Source organism: Chiloscyllium punctatum, chromosome 15 (assembly GCF_047496795.1).
Source record: "Chiloscyllium punctatum isolate Juve2018m chromosome 15, sChiPun1.3, whole genome shotgun sequence".
Classification (NCBI taxonomy): domain Eukaryota; kingdom Metazoa; phylum Chordata; class Chondrichthyes; order Orectolobiformes; family Hemiscylliidae; genus Chiloscyllium; species Chiloscyllium punctatum.
Window position 1 is genome coordinate 103,797,941 of NC_092753.1, and position 27,519 is coordinate 103,825,459.

The 27,519-nt window shown below is 47.4% G+C and overlaps 1 protein-coding gene across 1 annotated transcript in view; it reads right to left on the minus strand.

Annotated features, from left to right (window-relative positions):
- The window catches only part of LOC140485884 (uncharacterized), a 77,238-nt gene extending 50,156 nt beyond the window's left edge, over positions 1-27,082 (minus strand). The window contains exon 1 of the mRNA XM_072584333.1: positions 27,064-27,082. Within this exon, the coding sequence (XP_072440434.1) occupies positions 27,064-27,072 (9 nt within the window). The 5' untranslated portion in view covers positions 27,073-27,082. The remainder of the gene's footprint in view (positions 1-27,063) is intronic.
- Positions 27,083-27,519: the final 437 nt, after the last annotated feature.

Here is a 27,519-nt window from a genome sequence, read left to right on the forward strand (position 1 = left end):
TGAATTGGCCATGCTAAATTGTCCGTAGTGTGAGGTAAGGGGTAAATGTAGGGGTATGGGTGGTTTGCGCTTCGGCGGGTCGGTGTGGACTTGTTGGGCCGAAGGGCCTGTTTCCACACTGTAAAGTAATCTAATCTAATCTAATCTAATCAAGGACATGCAGATCCTTGGACTCCTCCATCGCCAGACCATAGCAACACGACGGTTGGAGGAAGAGCGCCTCATCTTCCGCCTAGGAACCCTCCAACCACAAAGGATGAACTCAGATTTCTCCAGTTTCCTCATTCCCCTCCCCCCACCTTGTCTCAGTCAAATCCCTCGAACTCAGCACCGCCTTCCTAACCTGCAATCTTCTTCCTGACCTCTCCGCCCCCACCCCACTCTGGCCTATCACCCTCACCTTGACCTCTTCCACCTATCGCATTCCCAATGCCCCTCCCCCAAGTCCCTCCTCCCTACCTTTTATCTTAGCCTGATGGACACACTTTCCTCATTCCTGAAGAAGGGCTGATGCCCAATACGGCGATTCTCCTGCTCCTTGGATGCTGCCTGACCTGCTGCGCTTTTCCAGCATCACATTTTCAGCTCTGATCTCCAGCATCTGCAGTCCTCACTTTCTCCTCGGAGAGAAATTGGGGCAAAGACAAATCCTCACATGGAAAGGGAAGGTAGATCTCAGTAAAGATCATAAGGATAACAACATAGGCTAAAAAAGAAACTCTTGAGGGGGTCAAAGAAGATAAAAGGCACCAGTGTTTTCATTGTAATAAAATGGGCCGCATGAAATCACTGTGTTGGTGCGCTAGGAGAAAGCCAGGTGTAGGAAAACCAGACAAGCCTGGGAGTTTTGTTGGACTAGTAACAAAAAGCACAAGGGAAGTTAGACAACTGCCTCAGAGTGTACAAGATGATCAGAGGTTGGTTAAGGAGGAAGTGCCAGATCTGCTTAAAAAATATACCTGTAAGGGTAAAGTTTATTCACATAGGCCAGGAGTAATAGGTAAGGAGGTTACAATATTAAGGGACACAGGATCCTCTCAGCCTGTGATGCTGAAGGATGAGGAGGTATGTACTCCTGAGGGACTATTGCCAGAAAAGGTACTGGTCACATGAATTCACAGGGAGACAAAAAGTGCTCAATTATGAAAAGTGAGACTAGAGAGTTCAGAGAACAGTGGAGAATTTGTGGTAGGAGTACTGGACAAACTCTCAGCTCCAGGAATACAATTTGTCCTTGTAAATAATATAGCTAATTCACCACTAGGCGTGCTGCCTACTCTAGTTGAAAAGCCAGTGGAGACGCAGGCAACTGAAGAAACGAAGGAACTTTGTTCAGGAACTTTTCTGATTGTGTGGTCACAAGGTCACAGAGGCAAAAGCTAAAGCAGGAGAAATCAAAAGGCACAGATAAGGAGCCAACCACCTGATGAAGGGGCAGCGTTCGGAAAGCTACAGCTTCCAATTAAACCTGTTGGACTACAACCTGGTGTTGTGTAATTTATAGCCTTATCCAAGACTTGTTTTGATCAGGTAAGTGGGACAGAGAAGGAGCAACTAGGTAAACATGCAAGTATCTTTAGCTGTGCTAAGCTAATTGAATTACAGCAGAAAGATGTGAATTTAAAACAGTTATATCAAAAGGCATATATGGAGGAGGAGAGTGAATGCATCCCTGTGTGTTAGTACTTAACAAATGATGTCTTAATGAGGAAATGGAGACCATCACCCACTCAAAACAGATGTGAAGCCGTGCACTCGGCCGCATCTTCCGCCAGGATCAACTGGGCCAAATGTTCCGGACTACTGGTCGGTCCTTGGCGGGTGGACTCTCTGCCGGAGGAGTTACGGGGGTTCAGCTGGAGTACCAACCATCTCCTCTACCTGGGGGTCTACCTCAGCCCCGCTGAGGAATCCTGGCCGGCCAACTGACAGGAGCTGGAGGCCAAAGTCTCGGCTCGCCTAGGCCGCTGGACAGGACTGCTCCGAGTGCTATCTTACAGGAGTCGAGTGCTGGTCATAAACCAGCTGGTGGCCGCCCTGCTGTGGTACCGGCTGGTCACTTTGGTCCCTCCTCCTGGCTTTGTCGCTGACATCCAGAGAACGTTGGTCGACTTCTGAGACAAAAAGATGCACTGGGTCGCCGCGCAGGTTCAGAGTCTCCCTATTGAGGAGGGCGGTCAGTCGCTGGTGTGTGTCCGCACCCAGGTCACGACGTTCCGCCTTCAGACTTTGCGGCGATACCTTTACGTCGAGCCTCCTCCTAGGTGGTGCGCCCTGGCCAGGTGCGTAACCTCAACAATGACACACAGCTCCTGTTCGCCAACCGTGACGGTTTGGAGGTCGCCCTCAAGGTGCTGCCTGTCTTTTACCAGGACCTGATCACTGTCTGGAACATGGTCGAATCGCGTCGCGCCTACCCTCCGGCTGGAGTAGCGGCTGTCGTCAGGGAGCCGTTGCTCAGGAATCCGCACCTCCGTACTCGCGGGTTCGAGTGGCTGTCGGAGGGGAGGGCCGTGGCGGCGAGGGTGACCAGGGTCGGGGTGCCGGGGGCCTGGGCTGGACGCTGCCGCAGGACATAGCTAGCAGGGCAGCGGTAGACGTCCGGTACGTGGCCACCGCCATCCGACGCCTTAAAACGGCGGTGCTCGGACCCGACGTAGTGCACCAATTGGAGGACGCTCAGGTGTGCGGTGGGATCCCGTCCGCGCTCACCCCGGCCCGGACGGAATTTTACATTGGCCCCAAGGTCCCGTACTTCCCGCGGGAGCCTGTGCCCCACAACCTGAGCCGCCTCCGGAATTTTAGTTTTGTCCCTTTTAAGGATGTAAAAAGGAAGGCCCTGTATCGACTGCTGCTGCACACCGTCCACCTCTTCTCCCTCATCCACCGTCCGGACACACCTTGGCGTGCCCATTTGCCACCGGGCGGTGGAGATCCCCAGTGGAGGGCTCTCTACGCGGGAGTCCTCCCCCTTTCTCTCGGGGATCTGGGGTGGAGGGTGCTGCATGCAACGGTCCCCTGCAACCGCAGATTGCGGTGGTTCACGGACTCCCAGCCCAACTGCTTGTTCTGTGGCGCTGTGGAGTCCGTGGACCATGTATATATTGGGTGTGGGCATTTGCACTCCCTTTTTGATTTCCTCAAAAACCTCCTTCTCTGTTTTTGGTTGCACTTCAGTCCCACGCTCCTGATCTTCTGACACCCAGTATGGAGGGGGGAAGGGCAGGTCTGAAGACCTCCTCGTGGGTCTGCTCCTGGGCCTGGCCAAACCTGCCTTTCCACGGTTACGTTAGAGCCCGGGTGTCTCTGGAGATGGAGCATGCAGTGTCCACCAACACCCTGGAGTTGTTCAGGGAGAGGTGGGCGCCGCAGGGAGTGGAGTGCATTAGTTCCCTCTCCAACTCTATTTTGATCTAATCCTAGCCCTCCCCTTCACTGTTTGATCACACAGCATTGCCCTTTGTTACTGGCCACTCGGGTGCTTCTTTTCTTCCTGGTGATGAAAACTGAATAAAGATTCATGCTCCTTGTGTCTTTCACTGTGTATCACACCTGCACACACACAACATGGGTGCTGGGGAAAAAATAAGCACTGGTGTGGGGGCAATTCAGCAAAAAAAAAGAAAAAATAATTAAATAAGCAGGTGTGTCAAAAATAAACAGGAGTGTCAGAGATTCTGTTCACTCTGATAAGAGAAAAAAAACAAACAGACGAGAAATGGGCAGAGATTCATCAAATAGTTTTGCCAGTAGGGTATAGAAAGAAGCTGCTGCGAGTAGCACATGAGCTACCACTTGGGGGTCATTTAGGGATGAGGAAACCACAGGCTAAAATCAAAGACATTTTTACTGGCCTGGGCTACACAAGGATGTTGTTGAATTTTGCCAGACATGTCATACACAGGCAGTAATAAAACCTGCACCTTTAATACCTATTCCAGCATTTGAGGAACCTTTCACAAGAGTCTTTATTGATTGCGTAGGTCCCCTACCTCAAACAAAAAGTTAATAAATATTTATTAACAATAATGGATGTGTCGACTAGATTTCCAGAAGCAATTCTGTTACACAATATCACAGCTAAAACTTAATGTCTTTATGAGATACGGACTACCAACAGAGATCCAGTCAGATTAGGAATCAAACTTCAAATCCAAACTATTCAAGGAGGTTACAGATAACTTGGGAATAAAGCAATTCAAATCAACTATGTGCCATCCTGAATTGCAGGGAGCGCTAGAGAGATGGCATCAAACACCAAAGACATTGTTAAGGGCTTGTGGTCAGGATTATCCAGATGATTGGGATAAGGGAATTCTGTTTATACTATTTTGCGATCAGAGATGTACCAAATGAATCGACTAAATTCAGTCCATTTGAATTAACTTTTGGGCATGAAGTAAGAGGGCCATTAAAATTAAGGAGAAATTAATATTCAGAATTCAGAGACCACCCTATTGGACTATGTGTCAAATTTTAGAGAACGATTAAATAGAGCTGGAGAGTGGTTGACTGGGACAACACTACTATTATAGGACAAGCAAACAGAGAACAGCCAGGGAATTCCTGGAGGCATGGCACTCATCCACAGATTCAATCAATAAGCACATCGACCTGGACCCAATATACCGACCACTGCAGCGGACAGCTGGAACTGACAACTGGAAGCGGCAGATTCAAACCACTACAAATGCCGGAGGAAACATCACAGAAGCCCTTCACAGGAGGCTCCCAAGCACTGAGGATGTCACCTAGACAGAGGACGAAACGTCTGCAACACAAATTCCCAGCTCGTCGAACAAAACCACAACAGTTTGACAATTGTACATGTAGCAGGTTGCAAAATGTGATTGCTAATACGTTATCGAGACTCGAATGAGATACGGGGGCATTCAGTGGCAGGTGTGCCATGGCTTGAATTTGCATAGGGTTGTGCAAGTTTGTATGTGTATAGTTGGCATAATGTGTGTGTATGTGTACACGTTTTAGACTACTAACCTATTTGCTTTTGAAGGGTTTTATAAATAAAGCCATCTTTTGATATTGATGGTTAATTTTTTTAAGGGGAGAGGAGTCATAAAGCTGGTCCTTTTTTTCCAAAAGCTGTTCCTTTTCTCAAGGATTCTGTGTCCTTGGATTTTTTCAGAGTGGTAGTAAACAGCTCCCAGTTCTGATTAGACTGGTTTGGTACAGAGATTAAAGGGTATTGAGAGGCCATTTTTATGTAAACAGATGAGACTTCAGGCCAAAGTGGTCATGTTTTAGACGTGACCTGTATAATAGAACATAGAACATAGAACAGTACAGCACAGAACAGGCCCTTCAGCCCACGATGTTGTGCCGACCACTGATCCTCATGTATGCACCCTCAAATTTCTGTGACCATATGCATGTCCAGGAGTCTCTTAAATGTCCTCAATGACCTTGCTTCCACAACTGCTGCTGGCAACGCATTCCATGCTCTCACAACTCTCTGTGTAAAGAACCTGCCTCTGACATTCCCTCTATACTTTCCTCCAACCAACTTAAAACTATGACCCATTGTGTTAGTCATTTCTGCCCTGGGGAAGGGGAGTGGTCAGCTCTCTAGCTAGGCAGTTCAGTCCAGAACTAGTTAGTTCAGCTGCATGGAAACAGGCTCTCTCTCCTTCTGCCCTTCTAACTTCAACCTGTAAGCATCTGTTCCTTTTTTAAGGTGGTTTGCTTCATGGGACTGTTGTGTATATTCGGAACAGCATAATTAAGTCTAGCTTCGATAGACTGAGTTCTATAGGGGTTCTTTATTCTGTTCTTTGTGTTTCATTGTGTAGTTTTATGAATACATTTCTGTCTGTTTTAAAACCTAGTAGTTCACCTAGCTATCTTATTCTGGGTAATTCTCACTGTACACTTACTGAAACAAATTACAAAGTTATGGTCTGGGTCTGCCTGCTCAAGAATGTTTTGAGTGGTCTGGCCTAGTCCATAACAAATGACCTTTGTCTGGCATTTGTGTGGCACAAATGTTACTTGCCACTTATCAGCCCAAGCCTGGATATTGTCCAGACCTTGTTGCAACTGAGCACAAACTGCTTCAGTATCTGCGGAGTTGTGAATGGTGCTGAACATTGTGTAATCATTCGCGAACCTCCCCACTTCTGACCTTATGATGGGGGGATGGTCATTGATGAAGTAGCTGAAGATGGTTGGGCCAAGGACACTGTCCTGAGGAACTCTTGCAGAGATATCCTGGAGCTGATTGCCTCTCCCTATCCCTTCAACAATAATGCATCAACTCCTACCTCCCAGTATTAAACTCCATCAGCCACTCATGTGCCCAGTCTGCCAGCTTGGATACATTCTGCTGCATTCAACGAGCACCATCCTCAACACTTGTTACACTTTGCACCTTTGGTCATCAGGAGATTTTGAAGCTTTACTCCACATTCTAACATCTGATGTTTGTGTACCACTCCAGGACTTTTTGGTCTGGAAAATTTGATGACAACAGGTTGATTATAAATTCCTCTGACACACACCAATGGCAGGTGGCGAGAGTAGGAGCATCCCAGGGACAGCCATTCTTGATGCGACTGGGCTCTATCAAGATACAATGTTCGATGAGGAGCTAGAGACGTGTCTCAGGACATTAGACTAAAAGGCCATGATAAATTGGGACAGGAGTAGGCCATTCAGCCCTTCGAGCCTGCTCTGCCATCAATAGGATCATGGCTACTCCAACACTCCTCACGTACAGTTTCCTTCATTTTCCCTGAATTTTTGATTCCCCTCCTGATTAAGAATCAATTGATCTCAGCCTTAAATATGCACAAGGACTCAGCCCCCACATCTCTCTGTGGTAAGGAGTTCCAAAGACTCACAACCCTTTGAGAGAAGAAATTCCTCCTCATCTCAGTCTTACATTGGTGCCCCTTTATTCTGAGGCGGTGCCCTCTGGTCCTAGACTCTCCCATGAGGGGAAACATACCCTTGTAGCATTTTCCCTGTCAAGCCCTTTAAGAATTTATTTTGGTAAGTATACAGTGAAAATTACCTGGAGTAAGCCAGCTAGGTTTTAAAATAGATAGAAATTTATTCACAAAATTACACAATGAAACACAAAGAACAGAATAAAGAACCCCTACAGAACTCAGTCTATCCAAACTAGACTTAATTATGCTGTTCCGAACATACACAATAGTCCCAATAAGCAAACTTCCTTAAAACCAGTATAAATGGAACAAATGCTTACAGGTTAAAATTAGAAGAGCACAAGGGGGGGGGGGGGGGGGGAGAGAGAGAGAGAGAGAGAGAGCCTGTTTTCACACAACTCACAGCTGAACTCCTAACTAGTTCAGGACCGAACTGCTCAGCTAGAGAGCTGACCACTCCCCTTTCATTATACAGGTCACTTCTAAAACATGACCACTTTGGCCTGAAGTCTCATCTGTTAACATAGAAACAAAAGGCCTCTCAAAAACCTTTTCACCTCTGCCAAACCAGACTGATTGGAGCCTGGCCTGCTTCATTACCCCTCTGGAAAAAAATCAAGGACACAGTATCCTTGAGAAAAGAAATAGTTTTTAGAAAAAAGGGACCAGCTTTGTGACAGAAAGTTTGGTTAGTGAGTTTGAGGATGACATCAAAATTGGTGGTATATTGGACAGTGAAGATGTTTATCTAAAGTTACAAAGAGATCTCAATCAATTGAGTCAATGGACTGAGGAGTGGCAGATAGAGTTTAGATTAGATTCTCTACAGAGTGGAAACAGGCCCTTTGGCCCAACCAGTCCACACCAACTCTCCGAAGAGTGACCCACTCAGATCCATTTACCTCTGACTAATGCACCTTACACTGGCAATGTAGCATGGCCAATTCACCGAACCTGTACATCTTTGGACTGCGGGAGGAAACCGGAGCACCTGGAGGAAACCCATGCAGACACGAGGAGAATGTGCAAACTCCACACAGACAGTCGCTCAAGGCTGGAATTGAATCTGGGACCCTGGCACTGTGAGGCAGTAGTGTTAACTACTGAGCCACTAAGTCATTGCATTTTGGTAAAACAAACAAGGACAGAATGTGGGGAAATAGATGGTGACTTCTTGAAAAATGTCCGTATTATAGAGGAGGCACTGCTCTGGTCTCCTCCCACATTCCAAAGATGTGTAGGTTAGGTGAATTGGCCATGCTAAATTGCCCGGTGTGTTAGGTGCATTAGTCAGAGGGAAATGGGTCTGGGTGGGTTACTCTTTGGAGGGTCAGTGTGGACTGGTTGGGCCGAAGGGCCTGTTTCCACTCTGTAGGGAATTGATCAAAAAAAAAATTAAGCGTGTAAGTCCTGCTCTGATTTGTTTTTCCACAGTCATTAATCTTCCACTTCACAGGACCTGATCAGGTGTACCCTACAACTCTGTGAGAAGCTAGGGAAGTGATTGTTGGGCCTCTTGCTGAGATATTTGTATCATCAACAGTCACAAGTGAGGTGCTGGAAGACTGGAGGTTGGCTAACGTGATGCCACTGTTTAAGAAGGGTGGTAAGGACAAGCTAGGGAACCATAGACCAGTGAGCCTCACATCGGTGGTGGGCAAGTTGTTGGAGGGAATCCTGAGGGATAGGATGTACATGTATTTGGAAAGGCAAGGACTGATTAGGGATAGTCAACATGGCTTTGTGCGTGGGAAATCATGCCTCACAAACCTGATTGAGCTTTTTGCAGATGTAACATACAGGGTTGATGAGGGCAGAGTGGTGGACATGATCTATATGGACTTCAGTAAGGCATTCGACAAGGTTCCCCATGGGAGACTGCTTTGCAACGCTAGATCTCATGGAATACAGGGAGAACTAGCCATTTGGATACAGAACTGGCTTGAAGGTAGAAGACAGAGGGTGGTGGTGGAGGGTTGTTTTTCCGACTGGAGGCCTGTGACCAGTGGAGTGCCACAAGGATTGGTGCTGGGTCCACTGCTTTTTGCCATTTACATAAATGATTTGGATGTGAACATAGGAGGTACAGTTAGTAAGTTTGCAGATGACACCAAAATTGGAGGTGTAGTGGGACAGCAAAGGTTAGCCATCAAGCAGCATCTTAAAAGCAGGAGAATCAATGTTTCAGGCATATTCATTCATTCCATCCTGATGAAGGACTTGTGCCCGAAATGTCGACTCTCCTGCTCCTCGGATGCTGCTTGACCTGCTGTGTTTTTCCAGCACCACACTCTCGGCTCTGATGTCTAGTATCTGCAGTCCTCACTTTGTCCCAGCGAAGGTTACCTCAGATTACAAGGGGATTTTGATCAGATGGGCCAATGGGCTGAGGAGAGGCAGATGGAATTTAATTTCGATTAATGTGAAGTGGAAGATTAATGACTGTGGAAAAACAAATCAGAGCAGGACTTACACGCTTAATTTTTTTTTGATCAATTCCCTACAGAGTGGAAACAGGCCCTTCGGCCCAACCAGTCCACACTGACCCTCCAAAGAGTAACCCACCCAGACCCATTTCCCTCTGACTAATGCACCTAACACACCGGGCAATTTAGCATGGCCAATTCACCTAACCTACACATCTTTGGAATGTGGGAGGAGACCAGAGCACCCGGAGGAAACCCACGCAGACACGGGGAGAATGTGCAAACTCCACACTGACAATCGCCCGAGGCTGGAACCGAACCTGGGACCCTGGTGCTGTGAGGCAGCAGCGCGGACCACTGAGCCATCATGCCACCTGTAAGGTAACGTTAAGGTCCTGGGGAGTGTTCGTGAACAAAGAGACCTCTGACTGCAGGTTCATAGTTCCTTGAAAGTGGAGTTGCAGGTAGATAGGATAGTGAAGAAGGTGTTTGGCATGCTTTCCTTTATTGATCAGAACATTGAGTACAGGAATTGGGAGGTCATGTTGAGCCTATATAGGACATTGGTTAGACCACCTTTGGAATATTGCATGAAATTCTGGTGTCCTTCCTAGGGAAGGATGTTGTGAAACTTGAAAGGGTTCAGACAAGATTTACAAGGATGTTGCCAGGGTTGAAGGATCTGAGGAAGATACTGAACAGGCTGGGGCTGTTTTCCCCGGAGCGTCAGAGGCTGAGGGGTGACCTTATGAGGGGCGACCTTATGAGGGGCATGGATAGGATAAATAGACAAGGTCTTTTCCCCAGGGTGGGGTGAGCCCAGAACTACAGGGCATAGGTTTAGGGTGAGAGGGGAAAGATATAAAAGAGACCTAAGGGGCAACTTTTTCACACAGAGGGTGATACATGTATGGAATGAGCTGCCAGAGGAAGTGGTGGAGGCTGGTACAATTGCAACATTTAAAAGGCATCTGGATGGGTATATGAATAGAAAGGATTTGGAGCGATATGGGCCGGGTGCTGGCAGGTGGGACGAGATAATATATGGAGGGATATCTGGTCAGCGTGGATGAGTTGGAACGAACAATTTGTTTCTGTGCTGTACACCTTTATGACTCCATGATTTATACAATTAATGGTAGATTCCTGCGGTGACCAAGGAGTGCAGGTATATTATTCTTTGAAATTTGTGTCACACATAGACAGGGTGGTTATGAAGGTATTTAGCGTGCTTGCCTTCATTGCTCAGACCTTTGTGTACAGGATTTGCGGCATTATGTTGAGATTATACAAGATATTGGTGAAACCTCTTCTGGAGTGCTCTGTATAGTTCTGGACACCTTATTGTAGGAAGAATACTGTTAAACTGGAGAGTGTTCAGAAAAGATTTACTCGGATGTTTCTGGGAATGGAAGGTTTGAGTTATAAAGATAGGCTGGGACGTTTTTCACTGGAATGTAGGAGGGTGAGGGGTGACCTTGTAGATGTTTATAAAATCAGGAAGGGCATAGAAAAGGTATACAAAGTTAAAAATCACACAACACCAGGTTATAGTCCAACAGGTTTAATTGGAAGCACTGGCTTTCAGAGAGACGCTCCTTCATCAGGTGATTGTCATCAGGATTGATGACAAACCTGACTAGATTGGATTGGGATATCTGGTCAGCATGGACGGGTTGGACTGAAGGGTCTGTTTCTGTGCTGTACATTTCTATGACTCTGTGTGGACTGGTTAGACTGAAGTGTCTGTTTACATGTTATATGACGTTATAAATGTCTAGTTAAATGGTTATTGGGTTTTGTTTTACGAACAGAACAAAATGTATTAAAATTGAAGAGGATATGGCAGATATCAATTAGGTGCTGACAGGAGACTTTGTTTCATGTTAATCCCCAAAACACTGTCCTAGAAACAAATTGGTCATCTGAAATGAAGTTTACATTTGTTTAAAGCAGCAGGTAATTCTCACTGTGACAGTTGAAAGAACAGTGTATACTTTAATATGTGCAGGAATATATACTGTGTTAATGTGCTCAATCTGATATCATATATTGCTGGTCCACTTTTGGTTCTCCAATTACACTGTTGGTTGGTCAGAGTATTGAGTATAGGAGTTGGGAGGTCATGTTGCAGCTGTACAGGACATTGGTTAGGCCACTGTTGGAATATTGCGTGTAATTCTGGTCTCCTTCCGATCGGAAAGATGTTGTAAAACTTGAAAGGGTTCAGAAAGGATGTTGCCAGGGTTGGAGGATTTGAGCTATAGGGAAAGGCTGAACAGGCCGGGGCTGTTTTCCCTGTAACCTCGGAGGCTGAGGGGTGGCCTTATAGAGGTTTACAAAATTATGAGGGGCATGGGTAGGGTAAATACGGGATGGCATTTTTGCAAGAGGTAGGGTGGGAAGAGGTGTAATCCAGGTAGCTGTGGGAGTCAGTGGGTTCGTATTCCCAATTCCTCTGTCTCCTCCGTATCTGCTCCCAGGAGGACCAGTTCCACCAAAGAACACACCAGATGGCCTCCTTCTTTAGAGACCGCAATTTCCCTTCCCACGTGGTTAAAGATGCCCTCCAACGCATCTCGTCCACATCCCACACCTCCGCCCTCAGAGCCCACCCTTTCAACTGTAACAAGGACTGAACACCCCTGGTGCTCACCTTCCACCCTGCCAACCTTCGCATGAACCAAATCATCTGCCGACATTTCTGCCACCTCCAAAAAGACTCCACCACCAGGGATATATTTCCCTTCCCACCCCTCTCTGCCCTCCGCAAAGACCGTTCCCTCCGTGACTACCTGGTCAGGTCCACGCCCCCCTACAACCCCCCTCCCAACCTGGCACTTTCCCCTGCCACCGCAGGAATTGTAAAACCTGCGCCCACACCTCCTCCCTCACCTCTATCCAAGGCCCTAAAGGAGCCTTCCACATCCATCAAAGTTTTACCTGCACATCCACTAATATCATTTATTGTATCCATTGCGCCCGATGCAGTCTCCTCTACATTGGGGAGACTGGACGCCTCCTAGCAGAGCGCTTTAGGGAACATCTCCAGGACACCCGCACCAATCAACCAAACCGCCCAGTGGCCCAACATTTCAACTCCCCCTCCCACTCTGCCGAGGACATGGAGGTCCTGGGCCTCCTTCACCGCCGCTCCCTCACCACCAGACGCCTGGAGGAAGAACGCCTCATCTTCCGCCTTGGAACACTTCAATCCCAGGGCATCAATGTGAACTTCAACAGTTTCCTCATTTCCTCTTCCCCCACCTCACCCTAGTTCCAAACTTCCAGCTCAGTTACTGTCTCCTTGACTTGTCCGACCTGCCTATCTTCTTTTCCACCTATCCACTCCACCCTCTCCTCCTTGACCTATCACCTTCATCTCCTCCCCCACTCACCTATTGTACTCTATGCTACTTTCTCCCCACCCCCACCCTCCTTTAGCTTATCTCTCTACCCTTCAGGGTCTCTGCCTTTATTCCTGATGAAGGGCTTTTGCCCGAAACGTCGATTTTACTGCTCCTCGGATGCTGCCTGAACTGCTGTGCTCTTCCAGCACCACTAATCCAGAATCTGGTTTCCAGCATCTGCAGTTATTGTTTTTACCTAGAGGAAGGGGTGGAGGCTGGTACAATTGCAACATTTAAGAGGCATTTGGATGGGTATATGAATAGGAAGGGTTTGGAGGGATATGTGCTGGGTGCTGGCAGGTGGGACTAGATTGGATTGGGATATCTGGTTAGCATGGATGGGTTGGACCGAAGGGTCTGTTTCCGTGCTGTACATCTCTATGACTCTATGTATGATGGAGAATTGGCATCTATATCTGAATAACATTAATGGAGATTATCACAAACTATGTCCTTGCCTTGTCTTGCTTCACATTAGTGTAGTATCCAAAACTGTTTTCAGATGGTAGGTGTTAGCGTTCCAAAAAAATAGTCATGTTGGACTCTATGTTGACTCTGTTTCTGTCTCCACAGATACTGCCAGACCTGCTGATTTTCTCTAGTACTTTCTGTTTTCCTTTCAACTTGTTAGTGGCAGACTCCTAGGACTCTGGTATAAGAGTTGACGTTGGGTATGAGAGTTCAAACTTTCTTCACTGCCCTGGCCAATATTTATCTGACAACTTATCATTAAAAGATAATTTAGACACAAACTTGTTGCAGCTTGTGAGACCTTGCTGTGCACAAATTGGATGTTGTATTTCCTACTTAATAACGGTGACTACACTCCCAAAAGTGTTTCAATTCATCGTGCAGCACTTTGAATGCCCTGAGAAAATGCTCAGTTGCCTAACTGTGAGTCCTCTGGTTACAATATGTTAGTAGGATTACATTACTTAGGTTAAAAAGCCACTTTATGATTTTGAAAACCTCTGTTAAACCCTCTTAAACATCACAATATCATGCTGCAACTATACAAAACGCTGATGCGGCCACATTTGGAATATTATCTACAGTTCTGGTCCCCATATTTCTGGAAGGATGTGGAAGCATTGGAAAAGGTGCAGAGGAGACTTACCAGAATGTTGCCTGGTCTGGAGGGAAGGTCTTATGAGGAAAGGCTGAGAGACTTGGGTCTGTTCTCATTGGAAAGAAGAAGGCTAAGAGGGGATTTGATAGAGACATACAAGGTGATCAGAAGGTTAGATGGGGTAGACAGTGAAAGTCTTTTTCCTAGGATGATGATGTCAGCTTGTACAAGAGGGCATAACTACAAATTGAGGGGTGATAGATTTAAGACAGATGCAAGGTGAACGAGAGCCATTAATTCTATTCCAGTTCAAAGGAGACCAATGACAACTTTTCTGGTCTCCCATCATATCTGAGGTTCCTTATCTCCAGTATCATTTTAGTACATTTCTTCCTTTCCAAATACATTATATCATTCCCAAACTGTGGTATGCAGAGAGTGGTAAGGGCGTAGAATGCCCTACCTGTTAATGTAGTCAACTCAGCCACATTAGGGAGATTTAAACAATCCTTAGACAAGCACATGGATGATTTTGGGCACGAGCTGAGAATAGTTCACAGGTTGGCGCAACATCGAGGGCTGAAGGGCCTGTTCAGTGCTGTGTTGTTCTATGTTCTATGTTCTATCCCAGTTCGAAGGAGAACAATGACAACTTTTCTGGTCTCCCATCATATCTGAGGTTCCTTATCTCCAGTATCATTTTAGTACATTTCTTCCTTTCCAAATACATTACATCATTCCCAAAGTGTGGGACACAGAATTGAACATAATAACCAGTGTTCTAAAGGGATTTAGCAAGTTGTCCTTGCTTTTATGCATGACTCATCCATTAACAAATCAAACAATCCCATTTCTTTATTCCATCAAAAAAATGCTTAACTGATCAATTAACTCTATTCTTGGCCCTCATACATAGCTCACGCTGTTGATTCCTGTCCGTAAGTGATTGTACCGCCAAAGGGAAACAAAGAATTACTTTCAGGGTACTTGTCAAGCAAGTTACTACTACCTTAGATCAACACCTTAGATTAAACACATGTAATACCTCTATACTTTGGAAAATGAGAGGATAAGAATTATAAAGCTGACTTCTTAAATTTGTCTGGTGGCAAAATAATAGAACCATATAAGACGTGGGCTGATGTTTTGCTGTTTTAGTGCTGTTTGTTCAGTAAAGTAATTATTGGCTCTTATTCACCTTGCAAACTACACAGAGCTAATAAAAAAAGAGGTTTTTTTTGCTTTTCTAGATTAATTTCTAAAAACACATTTTCCATTTATAAGGATGGAAGAAAGGTGGAGGTTGGGGGAACGATCCCATTAGGATTCTTTTAGTACAATATGACAGATAAGGCACTGCATTATCTAAGGAGAAAGTGAGGACTGCAGATGCTGGAGATCAGAGCTGAAAATGTATTGTTGGAAAAGCGCAGCAGGTCAGGCAGCATCAAAGGAGCAGGAGAATCGACGTTTCGGGCATAAGCCCTTAGGCAAATATAGAAAGCTGGAATTATTAGTTAATGGATAATCCATAGGCTTTAAAATTCACTTGCCTTCATTTTCTACTTTTACAGTTTTGAACTGTCTCGCAGAATAATAATTAGGGTTTCTAATTTTCTTAGTTTTAATTAATTTAAGCAAACAAAGCATTCATGCAGATGCATTTCTGACATTTAAGAAATCCCCAGTTCATTACTAGACGGTAGTTTCTTCAGAAGTCAGCTTTCGGCCATGACGGTTACTCAAAAAATTTAACCAGATTAAATACTTTTTTGTTCATACATAATTTTTTGTTTTATCATTTTAACTAACTGTACTAAATATATTTATCCTGTTCATGGTTTGTGAAATAGCAGTGCCCTGTCTGTTTGAATGAGTGTAAGTGTGAGGCAATCTGTCTCATGAGGAAGGAGAAGTAGCAAAAATGAAGAGATAAATTTAAAGAGAGAATAAAAATTTAGGCACTTGGCTGCTTCAGATATTAAAAGAAGGACACAACGATGAACCTTCTCTTTTGGAAAAAGCATACAAGATCCGAAATATTATGAACATTGACTTTGGAAAGGATCATTCAGATCCCCCTGCCTTTCTGCACCTCCAAATCCATTTAACATTGGGCCATACTGCTGCCTGAGCTGCTGTGTTCTTTCAGCACCACTCTAATCTTGACTCTGATCTCCAGCATCTGCAGTCCTCACTTTCCGCATATGAATTACCAATCTCAGTCTTGACAATTTCAACTGATCCAAAATCCACAACTTTTCTATGGGATTAAGTATCAGATTTCCAGTACTGTACGCATGGAAAATGTTTCCCCTTTTCACCTCTAAATGCACTATTTTAATGTGGTCTGTAGTTCATTTCTTTATGTCGACTCAATCAAAAGCAGTTAGCATTCAAAGTTTGTGAGAAGATTTGTAGTTCGGGTGCTCGTTGTTGTGGTTCTGTTCGCCGAGCTGGGAATTTGTGTTGCAAACGTTTCGTCCCCTGTCTAGGTGACATCCTCAGTGCTTGGGAGCCTCCTGTGAAGGGCTTCTGTGATCTTTCCTCCGCCATTTGTAGTGGTTTGAATCTGCCGTTTCCGGTTGTCAGTTCCAGCTATCCGCTGCAGTGGCCGGTATATTGGGTCCAGGTCGATGTGCTTATTGATTGAATCTGTGGATGAGTGCCATGCCTCTAGGAATTCCCTGGCTGTTCTCGGAACATTCCTAAAGGCATGGCACTCATCCACAGATTCTATCAACAAACACATTGACCTGGACCCAATGTACCGGCCACTGCAGCGGACAGCTGGAACTGACAACCGGAAGCGGCAGATTCAAACCACAATAAATGCCGGAGGAAAGATCACAGAAGCACTTCACAGGAGGCTCCCAAGCACTGAGGATGTCACCTAGACAGGGGACGAAACGTTTGCAACACAAATTCCCAGCTCGGCGAACACAACCACAACAACAGTTATCATTATGTCTAATCACTCCACAACTTGCAAAACTTCATTGAATGTTTGCAAATCTTATCCCCTAAGCTGAGGTATCAGTTAGTAAATCTGCTGTCCCTTTGACAAAATTCTTAGATCTTTTCTGAGGTTTAGTAAATACTTCAACTCCCCCTCCCACTCTGGCGAGGACATGCAGGTCCTGGGCCTCCTCCATCACTACTCCCTTACTACTCAATGCCTGGAGGAAGAACGCCTCATCTTCCACCTTGGGATCCTCCCACCCCACGGCATCAATGTGGATTTCACCAGTTTCCTTATTTCCCCTCCCCCCACCTTAGCCCAGATCCAACCTTTCAGCTCAGCACCGCCCTCATGACCTTCCTTCCCACCTGTCCACTCTACCTTCCTGTCCAACATATCACCTTTACCCCCTTCCTCCATCCACCTATTGCACTCTCAGTTACCTTCTCCCCAGCCCCACCACTCCCATTTCTCCCTCCACCCCTGAGCTCCCAGCCTCAATCCCGATGTAGGGCTTTTGCACAAAATGTTGATTTTCCTGCTCCTCAGATACTGCCTGACCTACTGTCCTTTTCCAGCACCACACTCTCGACTATAAAGTCACCATAGTCTTGTCAGATCATAGGCATCTCTCTAATGAAAGAGAGAGAGAGAGAGAGCTGGTGGTGGCTTACCCTGACAGTTACTACGCTTCAGGTGAGGGGAAAGGTTGATAAGGAGAGTCCTTCATGAGAGTCCTCAGTGAGTGCAGGAATTGAACCCAAACTGTTGGCATCACTCTACATTACAAACCAGCTGTACAGCTAAATGAGCTAACCAAAGTTTGTCAAACACTATTTGTATTAAACTATTTGCCATGTTAGTTGTCCTTGATTCATTCATCTTTCAATTCCAAATAATATTATCTTGATTTGTGGATTCTAGTCTACATCAACTAATTTCAATCCCAGTGCACATTTTGCATGATTACAAAGGTGTGAAATATTTTCACTTAAGCCATTGCCACTTCCCTCTTCCCTAAACAGGTTTCACCAGCCTAGCATGCACATTATTGGGGCTCATATTTGCTCCATTTTTCTCTGGACTGCAAATTCCTTTCTTCATTTCTTCGATGTTTATGGGTTCAGCGACAGATAATTAATTTAAACCTCTCTTCCAAGATGGCTCCTGAGCACCGAGCATGGTGCCACTCATGGCTCACATGCTGGATTTGGCCGCATCCACACTGCTTCGTGGTTGTCTTTCCAGCTCAGTAACATGTTTGTGGTTTTGGTTACCCTGGGGCGTCCTCCAGCTGTCTCCCTGCTGGAGGCTGGGGCCTAGTGGATCTCCATCTCAGGTGGCAACACCAGAGGACGAGTCAGGAGCTGTCAGTCATGTCCTGGTTATCAGGTTTAATGGCTGTAGGTACTGTTTCAGTGATCGTTGAACCAGTTTTTAATAAAGTTCGCTCTGGACTCCAGCCCTTAACTTTGCATGAGTCCTCAGCTAGACTGAGAACCTATACCAGGGAACCTTTACAGATTAAGGGGACAACTTGGGTTCCCACTGACTGGAGTAAAAGACTCGGGCCCAAGCTTGATAGGGTGAAGTTGGTTGAGAAAGATTCACCACGATCGGTTCAACATTTTTTGACAGAAAATGGCTGCCTGAGTGAAGTCCTAACCAATACCCAGACATTTTTCAGGAAGGTCTAGGGACTATCAAAGGGGCCAGGGCCATCTCGCATGTTGACCCGGAAGCAATCCCATGATTCTGCGAGGCCCGCCCAGTGCCATTACAGGCAAAAGTAGAGACAGAAATCAGAAAGCTGGAAAGCGATGGAATCATCAAACCAATCCAGTTTGGGGAATGGGCTGCACTGGTCATAAAGTCATAGTGATTTGAAGCCTGATGGGTTAGTTTGTCTTTGTGGAGATTTAAAACAAATGATAAACTGCTTTTGCAGCTGGGATAATACTCAATCCCTCGCACAGTGGATTTATGCACAAAGCTGGCGCGGTAGTGGGGGGAGGGGAGCTGTTCTTTATTAAGCTGTTCATGAGCCATGTATACCTCCAACTTCGATTAGATAAGGATTCCCAGAAGTTTGCTACAATTAATACCCATATGGGTTAGTGCCAATGTATCATTAACCTGTGCAATATTTCAGCAGACAGTGGAGAACACTTTATAAGGCCTAGCCCAGGTTGCCATTTGCCTAGATGATTTGCTAATATTGTGGAAAACCAATAAGGAGCACTTAGAGAACTTGGATATGGCCCAAGGTGTTTTTCTGAGGCAACCTATGCCTAAGAAGGGAAAAAATGTGTGTTCCAGGCCTGCCAAGTGACCTAAAATGTCGACAAGACCAGGTTACACCCGTTGGAAGATAAAGTGGTGGTGATCAAAATTGGCATAGCCCCCATGTCTGTCCTGGAGCTTACGTCATTTCTGGATCTAGTAAATTATTACGGAAAGTTCATACACAACTTGGCATTCATCTGGTGTCATTGCATCAACTCCTAAAAAAGGGGCAGCCTTTGAAATGGTCTCATAGAAAGGCCCCAGCTTTCAATGAAGTCAAGGAACAGCTATCATTTTCTAACATGTTGGCATACTATGACCCCAACAAAGATCTGATCACTAACATACAATGTGGACAAGTGTGAGGTGATTCACTTTGGAATGAGCAACAGGGATAAAGAGTACTGGGCTAATGGTAAGATTCTTGGTCGTGTAGATCAACAGAGAGATTTTGGTGTCCATGCACATAGATCTCTGAAAGTTGCCACCCAGATTGATTGGTAGAGAGATTGAGTTTCGGAGCCATGAGGTCATGTTGCAGCTGTACAAAGCTCTGATGTGGCCACACTTGGAGTATTGTGTACAGTTCTGGTCACTGCATTATAGGTAGGACGCGGAAACTTTGGAAAGGGTGCAGAGGAGATTTACAAGGATGTTGCCTGGAATGGTGGGAGATTCTTATGAGGAAATGCTGAGGGACTTGAGGCTGTTTTCATTAGTGAGAAGTTTGAGGGGCGACTTAATTGAGACATAGAAGATAATCAGAGGGTTAGATAGGGTGGACAGTAAGAGACTTTTTCCTTGGATGGAGATGGCTAGCATGAGCTTTAAATTGAGGGGTGATAGATATAGGACAGATATCAGAGGTAGTCTCTTTATCAGAGAGTAGTAGGGGCTTGGAACACCCTGCCTGCAACAGGTAAACATATGGATGATAATGGAATAGTGTAGATTAGATGGGCTTCAGATTGTTTTCATAGAGCCGTGCAAAATCGAGGGCCGAAGGGCCTGTACTGCACTGGAATGTTCTATGTGCTATGTTCAGAGGTGGCGCAAAGGAGAGGAATGCCCAAGAGCTTATGCATTCGGGACTCTGGCTAATGCAGACCATAAATATGCACATGTAGAAAAAGAAGGATTAGTGGTCATATTTGGAGTCAGAAAGTTCCACCAATAACTCTTTGGACGAAAATTCATGATAATCACGGACCACAAACCCCTACTTGGCCTGCTTAAAGAGGGTAAGGCAGTGTCACCAATATTTCCTCAATGATGGCTCTAATACTAAGTACTTATAATCACAAATTAGAACACCATCCTGGAGGCTGAGTAGTGAACGTGAATGCATTGAGCCCCTTCCCATTAGCAGATATATCACCGGTGGTACCCCCAATGAAAGAGTTGGTCATGACATTGAATTTTCTGAGCATGCTACCAGTCACAGCTAAAAATATCAGACTTTGGACACACAAAGACCCAGTCATTTCCAAACTGAATCAATCAGTATTAATGGGGGAAAAGAGCCATCGCAGCTAGAATTAAAACCTTTTTTGAATCAGAGAGACCAGCTCACGGTAAAGGTCATTATATTGTTGTGGGGAGTGAGAGTGATTGTCCTGAATAAAGGTCACCATCAAATACTGGCTGAGCTCCACCAGGACCATCCAGGGGTTTCCAAAATAAAGCTATTGTCAAGACGTTATAGCCAGGATTGGATGCAGGCATAGCCGTGTTGGTGGGGCAGTGCCCAGAATGTCAACAAGGGCAAAAGTAACACCCCCCCGACTTTTGTGAGAATGGCTGGGTAAATCCTGGACTCGGTTACATGTTGACTATGCAGCTCCTTTCGTGTAGATTCAATGTAGATGCCCACTCAAAGTGACTGGATGCGCAAAGAGTTCATTCATCAAACACAAGGGTGACGAAAGAAAAGTTGCCCATATCTTTTACAATATACAGAATCCCAGAAGTGTTGCTCACAGATAATGGGCCATCATTTACTACAATGATATTTCTTAAAGTGAATTGTGATTGTTAAATGTAAGGACAGCTCCATACCATCCACCATCCAATGGTCTGGCAGAAGGAGCAGGCTGAATTTTGAAGGCTGGATTGAAGAAACTGCCCGACAAGATACAAACTGTCCTGGTTCCTATATGATTTTGCACCATCTCTCAGGCAGGGATAGCTCCAGCAGAGTGGCAAATGGGGAGAAGACGCCACACCAGGTTAAATCTGATCTTCTTGACCTGGGGGTGAGGGAAGTGGAGGTGAAATGGCATCAGGAATGCCAAAGCTGGACACAAGACTCTGCTAAACAAGAGAGATAGCTTACTTCAGGGGATGAGGTTTGGTGTAGGAACCATGGGGATGGCTCTATGTGGTCATTCGAGGTCAGGACCAGTGACGTATAAAGTTGGGGTCGGTACGAATGGTCCTGACCAAGCACATGGACCAAGTGAAAGCTGTGACTTCACACGTGGGACCCTGCCCCTCAGAACACATAGAAAGGCTGACAGTGCCTGTGGGTTCACACTCTCCTTTAAGCGTTGAAGAGTCGCTCTGAAGCAGATAAGGACATGACAGGGGTCATTGCCTCGATGCATTTGCTGCTGGGAGGAGAGAATGAAAATCGACCCGAGGTGCTCCCAGCGCAAGAGGTGAGCTCCCGTGCGTTACACATTGCCCATATCGAACACTGAGTCAGAGGCTCCTGGCCCACTGCTAAAACACCCTGGGCAGCTCTCCAAGAAAAAGGAACGACCAATGGCTGCAGACTCAGAGAGGGAGGGATATACTGATTGTAATATGGTTGGCCAGGTGGACCTCATAGAATATGGGTTTCCCGATTGGGGCTATGAATCTGATCATTCACGGAGCCCTGGCTGACAGGGGAGTGTCAGAGATACTGTTTACTCTGGGGTTTGACTCTGTACAAGACAGCATTAAGATCAAGGACTCTGTACAAGACAGCATTAAGATAGTCCTGTCTAAACAATTGGTGACTTGGTGACAGGATACTGGACTCTGTGGTATTATTTCAATGTCCTTTTCTTTTTTTGGTAACAATAAAGCCCAGCACCAACCAGCAATCTCACCTTGTCCCTCAGCTGTCACTTTGTAATTTTCCAAGCAAGTTAACCCGACAGCCACCACCCACCCCCTTGCCCGTGTAGTTTAAATTCCTGTCCACAGGTCTCGCTATGCAATTTGTCAGGCCTGTGGTTCCAACATGATTCAGGTGAAGCCTGTCCCATTGGACCAGTTCCGAAACATTCCGAGACATTCTAGCCAGAGACAGCAGCAAATGCTTTGTCTGCCTTATCCTGTGGTGGACATGAGAAAGCCGAGGTCTCTCCTATAGGAGCTGTCTATCTGGAGTGAGTGCAGTATTCCCCCTTGGGGGAACGGCATTGTTTACCAGCTCAGCTGGACATTCACCCCCCTACTCCTTGAGCCTCAATTTTGTTAACCAGGTTTTGTTGTGGCACTTTGTCAAATGCTTCATTAAAATCAACATCTACCGCATTCGCTTCATTAACCTCCTCTGCTGCCTCTCCCAAACATTCAACTTGATTGGTCAAGCACAATCTGTCTTTTACAAAATTCTGGCTGTCTTTATGATTTGGAGGAGCAGGTATTGGACTGGGGTGGACAAAGTTAAAAATCACACAACACCAGGTTATAGTCCAACAGGTTTATAGTGGGAGGAGAAAGTGAGGACTGCAGATGCTGTAGATCAGAGCTGAAAATGTGTTGCTGGAAAAGCGCAGCAGGTCAGGCAGCGTCCAAGGAGCAGGAGAATCGACGTTTCGGGCATGAGCCCTTTCCTGAAGAAGGGCTCACGTCTGAAACATCGATTCTCCTGCTCCTTGGATGCTGCCTGACCTGCTGCGCTTTATAGTGGGAGGCACTAGTTTTGGAAGCGCTGCTCCTTCACCAGGTGGTTGCCAAATAGACCTGTTGGACAATAACCTGGTGTTAGGTGATTTTTAACTGTCTTTAATTCACTTAAGTTTCTCCAAGTTCCTGCTCCTTTCATCCCTGATTCTGGATTTCAAAGTATCATCCGACGCTGATGTTAAACTAATTGGTTAGGCACTGCAGGACTGTCCTGACCCTTGTTCTGAAATGAGGGTATTGCTTTTGCCACATTCTGATCCTGAGGTGTATCACAAGGTGATTAAAAGATTCAGGTGAACCCTTCCACTCTCTTCACCGTTAAAAATAGCTGGACTGAGTGACCTATTTATTCAGGGATGCGGTGTCTGTTCCCTTTCAACTTTCACCCCACCATTTCTTCCACTACCTCTCTCCTTCCGCCAGTATTTTTTTTAACCAGATTTCTATTCTTTAGTAAACAAGGATAGTACAGACTTGCTAAATATTCCACCCTAGCCCTCTCCCGCTATATAGACTATCCTCTCGGTCCCAAGTAGCCCGTCCATCCCCACCGCTTCCAGCTTCTTTACCATTTACCTGCTGGGAAACTGTTTCTCAGTTCCCTTTGACTGTCAGTATGTTCTCCTACTCTCTCCTCTCCAAACTTATTTCCTTTTGCACCTCACTTCTTGTTTTTCACCTGGTTCTCATCTGGAGAATCTGCTGTGATCAGTCCTTATGTTTAAAGAGGCCAAAAATGCAGTAATTCAGAAACCTTTTCCAATTCTTTAACTTGACCCAAACATCAAATGGGATCAGGTGGCAAGCGTCATCACTCGATGTTTCTGCCACATCTCGCCATGAATTCCCGAAGAGTTGCTCTTTTCACTGTCATTCTACGTAATCCCCTGTTTCACTTCTCAAGACAAACACACACGTTCAACTATGGTCCCCACAAGTATTTGTCTCTTACCAAAATCACAAAATCTTTCTGAATTGGTACTATCATGCCCTTCCATATCATTTCTAAAAACATTCACATTTTGTTACTCAGACACACAGTGTTTGATATTATTGAGACTGGTGTGAGGGTGAGGGTGAGGGTGGGGGTGTTGGATGGGGAACAGTGTGTGTGAGGGTGGGGAAGGAGATGGGGTACAGTGTGTGTGAGGATGGGAGGAGGTACAGAGTGCATGAGGGTGGGGAGGGGAATGGAGAACAATGTGTGAGGGTGGGGAGGGGATGGGTTACGGTGTGTGTGTGAAGGTGGGGAGGGGGATGGGGTACAGTGTGTGTTTGAGGGTGGGGAGGGGGTGGGGTACAGTGTGTGTGTGAGGGTGGGGAGGGGGATGGGGTACACTGTGTGTGTGAGGGTGTGGAGGAGGATGGAGTACAATGTGTGTGTGAGGGTGGGGAGGGGGTGGGGTACAGTGTGTGTGTGAGGGTGGGGAGGGGGATGGGGTACACTGTGTGTGTGAGGGTGGGGAGGGGGATGGGGTACAGTGTGTGTGTGAGGGTGGGGAGGGGGATGGGGTACAGTGTGTAAGGGTGGGGAGAGGGATGGGGTACAATGTGTGTGTGAGGGTGGGGAGGGGGATGGGGTACAGTGTGTAAGGGTGGGGAGGGGGATGGGGTACACTGTGTGTGTGAGGGTGGGGAGGGGGATGGGGTACAGTGTGTGTTTGAGGGTGGGGAGGGGGTGGGGTACAGTGTGTGTGTGAGGGTGGGGAGGGGGATGGGGTACAGTGTGTGTTTGAGGGTGGGGAGGGGGTGGGGTACAGTGTGTGTGTGAGGGTGGGGAGGGGGATGGGGTACAGTGTGTGTTTGAGGGTGGGGAGGGGGTGGGGTACAGTGTGTGTGTGAGGGTGGAGAGGGGATGGGGTACAGTGTGTGTTTGAGGGTGGGGAGGGGGTGGGGTACAGTGTGTGTGTGAGGGTGGGGAGGGGGATGGGGTACACTGTGTGTGTGAGGGTGGGGAGGGGGATGGGGTACAGTGTGTAAGGGTGGGGAGGGGGATGGGGTACAGTGTGTGAGGGTGGGGAGGGGGATGGGGTACAGTGTGTGTGTGAGGGTGGGGAGGGGGATGGGGTACAGTGTGTGTGTGAGGGTGGGGAGGGGGATGGGGTACAGTGTGTGAAGGTGGGAAGTTGGATGGGGTACAGTGTGTGAGGGTGGGGAGGGGGATGGGGTACAGTGTGTGAGGGTGGGGAGGGGGATGGGGTACAGTGTGTGAGGGTGGGGAGGGGGATGGGGTACAGTGTGTGTGTGAGGGTGGGGAGGGGGATGGGGTACAGTGTGTGAAGGTGGGGAGTTGGATGGGGTACAGTGTGTGAGGGTGGGGAGAGGGATGGGGTACAGTGTGTGTTTGAGGGTGGGGAGGGGGTGGGGTACAGTGTGTGTGTGAGGGTGGGGAGGGGATGGGGTACGCTGTGTGTGTGAGGGTGGGGAAGGGGTGGGGTACAGTGTGTGTGTGAGGGTGGGGAAGGGGTGGGGTACAGTGTGTGTGTGAGGGTGGGGAGGGGGTGGGGTACAGTGTGTGTGTGAGGGTGGGGAAGGGGTGGGGTACAGTGTGTGTGTGAGGGTGGGGAAGGGGTGGGGTACAGTGTGTGTGTGAGGGTGGGGAGGGGGATGGGGTACACTGTGTGTGTGAGGGTGGGGAGGGGGATGGGGTACAGTGTGTGAAGGTGGGGAGTTGGATGGGGTACAGTGTGTGAGGGTGGGGAGAGGGATGGGGTACAGTGTGTGTGTGAGGGTGGGGAGGGGATGGGGTACGCTGTGTGTGTGAGGGTGGGGAGTTGGATGGGGTACAGTGTGTAAGGGTGGGGAGAGGGATGGGGTACAGTTTCTGTGTGTGAGGGTGGGGTGGGGGATGGGGTACAGTGTGTGAGGGTGGGGAGGGGGATGGGGCACAGTGTGTGTGAGGGTGGGAAGAGGAATGGGGTACAGTGTGTGGGAGGGTGGGGTAGGGGATGGGGTACAGTGCGTGTATGAGGGTGGGGAGGGGGATGGGGTACAGTGTATGTGAGGGTGGGGAGGGGGATGGGGTACAGTGCGTATGTGAGGGTGGGGAGAGGGATGGGGTACAGTGTGTGTGAGAGTGGGGAGTTGGATGGGGTACAGTGCGTATGTGAGGGTGGGGAGAGGGATGGGATACAGTGCGCGTGTGAGGGTGGAGAGGGGGATGGGGTACAGTGTATGTGTGAGGGTGGGGAGAGGGATGGGGTACAGTGTGTGTGGGAGGGTGGGGACGGGGATGGGGTACAGTGTGTGTGGGAGGGTGTGGAGGGGGATGGGGTACAGTGTGTGTGGGAGGGGGTGGAGGGGGATGGGGTACAATGTGTGTGTGTGTGTGGGAGGGGGTGGAGGGGGATGGGGTACAATGTGTGTGTGTGTGTGGAGGGGGATGGGGTACAGTGTGTGTGAGGGTGGGGAGAGGGATGTGTACAGTGTGTGTGGGAGGGTGTGGAGGGGGATGGGGTACAGTGTGTGAGGGTGTGGAGTGGGATGGGGTACAATGTGTGTGTGAGGGTATGGAGGGGGATGGGGTACAATGTGTGTGTGAGGGCGGGGAGGAGGATGGGGTACAATGTGTGTGTGAGGGCGGGGAGGAGGATGGGGTACAATGTGTGTGTGAGGGTGGGGAGAAGGATGGGGTACAGTGTATGTGAGGGTGGGGAGGGGGATGGGGTACAGTGTGTGCGTGAGGGCGGGGAGGAGGATGGGGTACAATATGTGTGAGAGGGTGGGGAGAAGGATGGGGTACAGTGTATGTGAGGGCGGGGAGGAGGATGGGGTACAGTGTGTGTGTGAGGGTATGGAGGGGGATGGGGTACAATGTGTGTGTAAGGGCGGGGAGGAGGATGGGGTACAGTGTGTGTGTGAGGGTGGGGAGAAGGATGGGGTACAATGTGTGTGTGAGGGTGTGGAGGAGGATGGAGTACAATGTGTGTGTGAGGGTGGGGAGAAGGATGGGGTACAGTGTGTGCGTGAGTTTGGGAAGGGGGGTGGGTTACAATTATGAGAGTATGGGGAGAGTAGTGGTCTTACTCATTACCAGTCCCTGTCCCTCTCCGTGCTGGCCTTATATGGAAGAGGTTTGTGCACAGCAGACACTCACCTGGCTCATGCTCTCCTGAAGATGCCTCTGGAAGCTGTGAACAGAAAGAATTAAGTTAAGGTTCCACATTGCCTCAGCTCTAAGTGACAACCACTCTGACAAACTGAACCATTTCCACCAATTGTCTTGTAAGTCAGGCACTCAGAGACAGAGTCTAAAACGTCCTGTTCATTTCCTGTCTCTACATGCAATTTACTACCAACAGTAACAGCCTCACTCAATCCCTGTCCACTGCAGGTCATTGGATAAGGTCGCAAGAGGGGCTAATTATTGGGTAAGTTGTCAGTGCAGAGCAGGAGGAAGGACAGAATCAAGGGCCAGCATTTATTGTCTGTCCTTATTTGCTCTCTTGAGAAGGTGGGGGTGAGCTGCCTTCTTGAACCGCTGTAGTCCATGTGCTGCAGGGTGATCCACCATGACCTTACGGAGGTAGTTGCAGGATTTTGACCCAGTGAC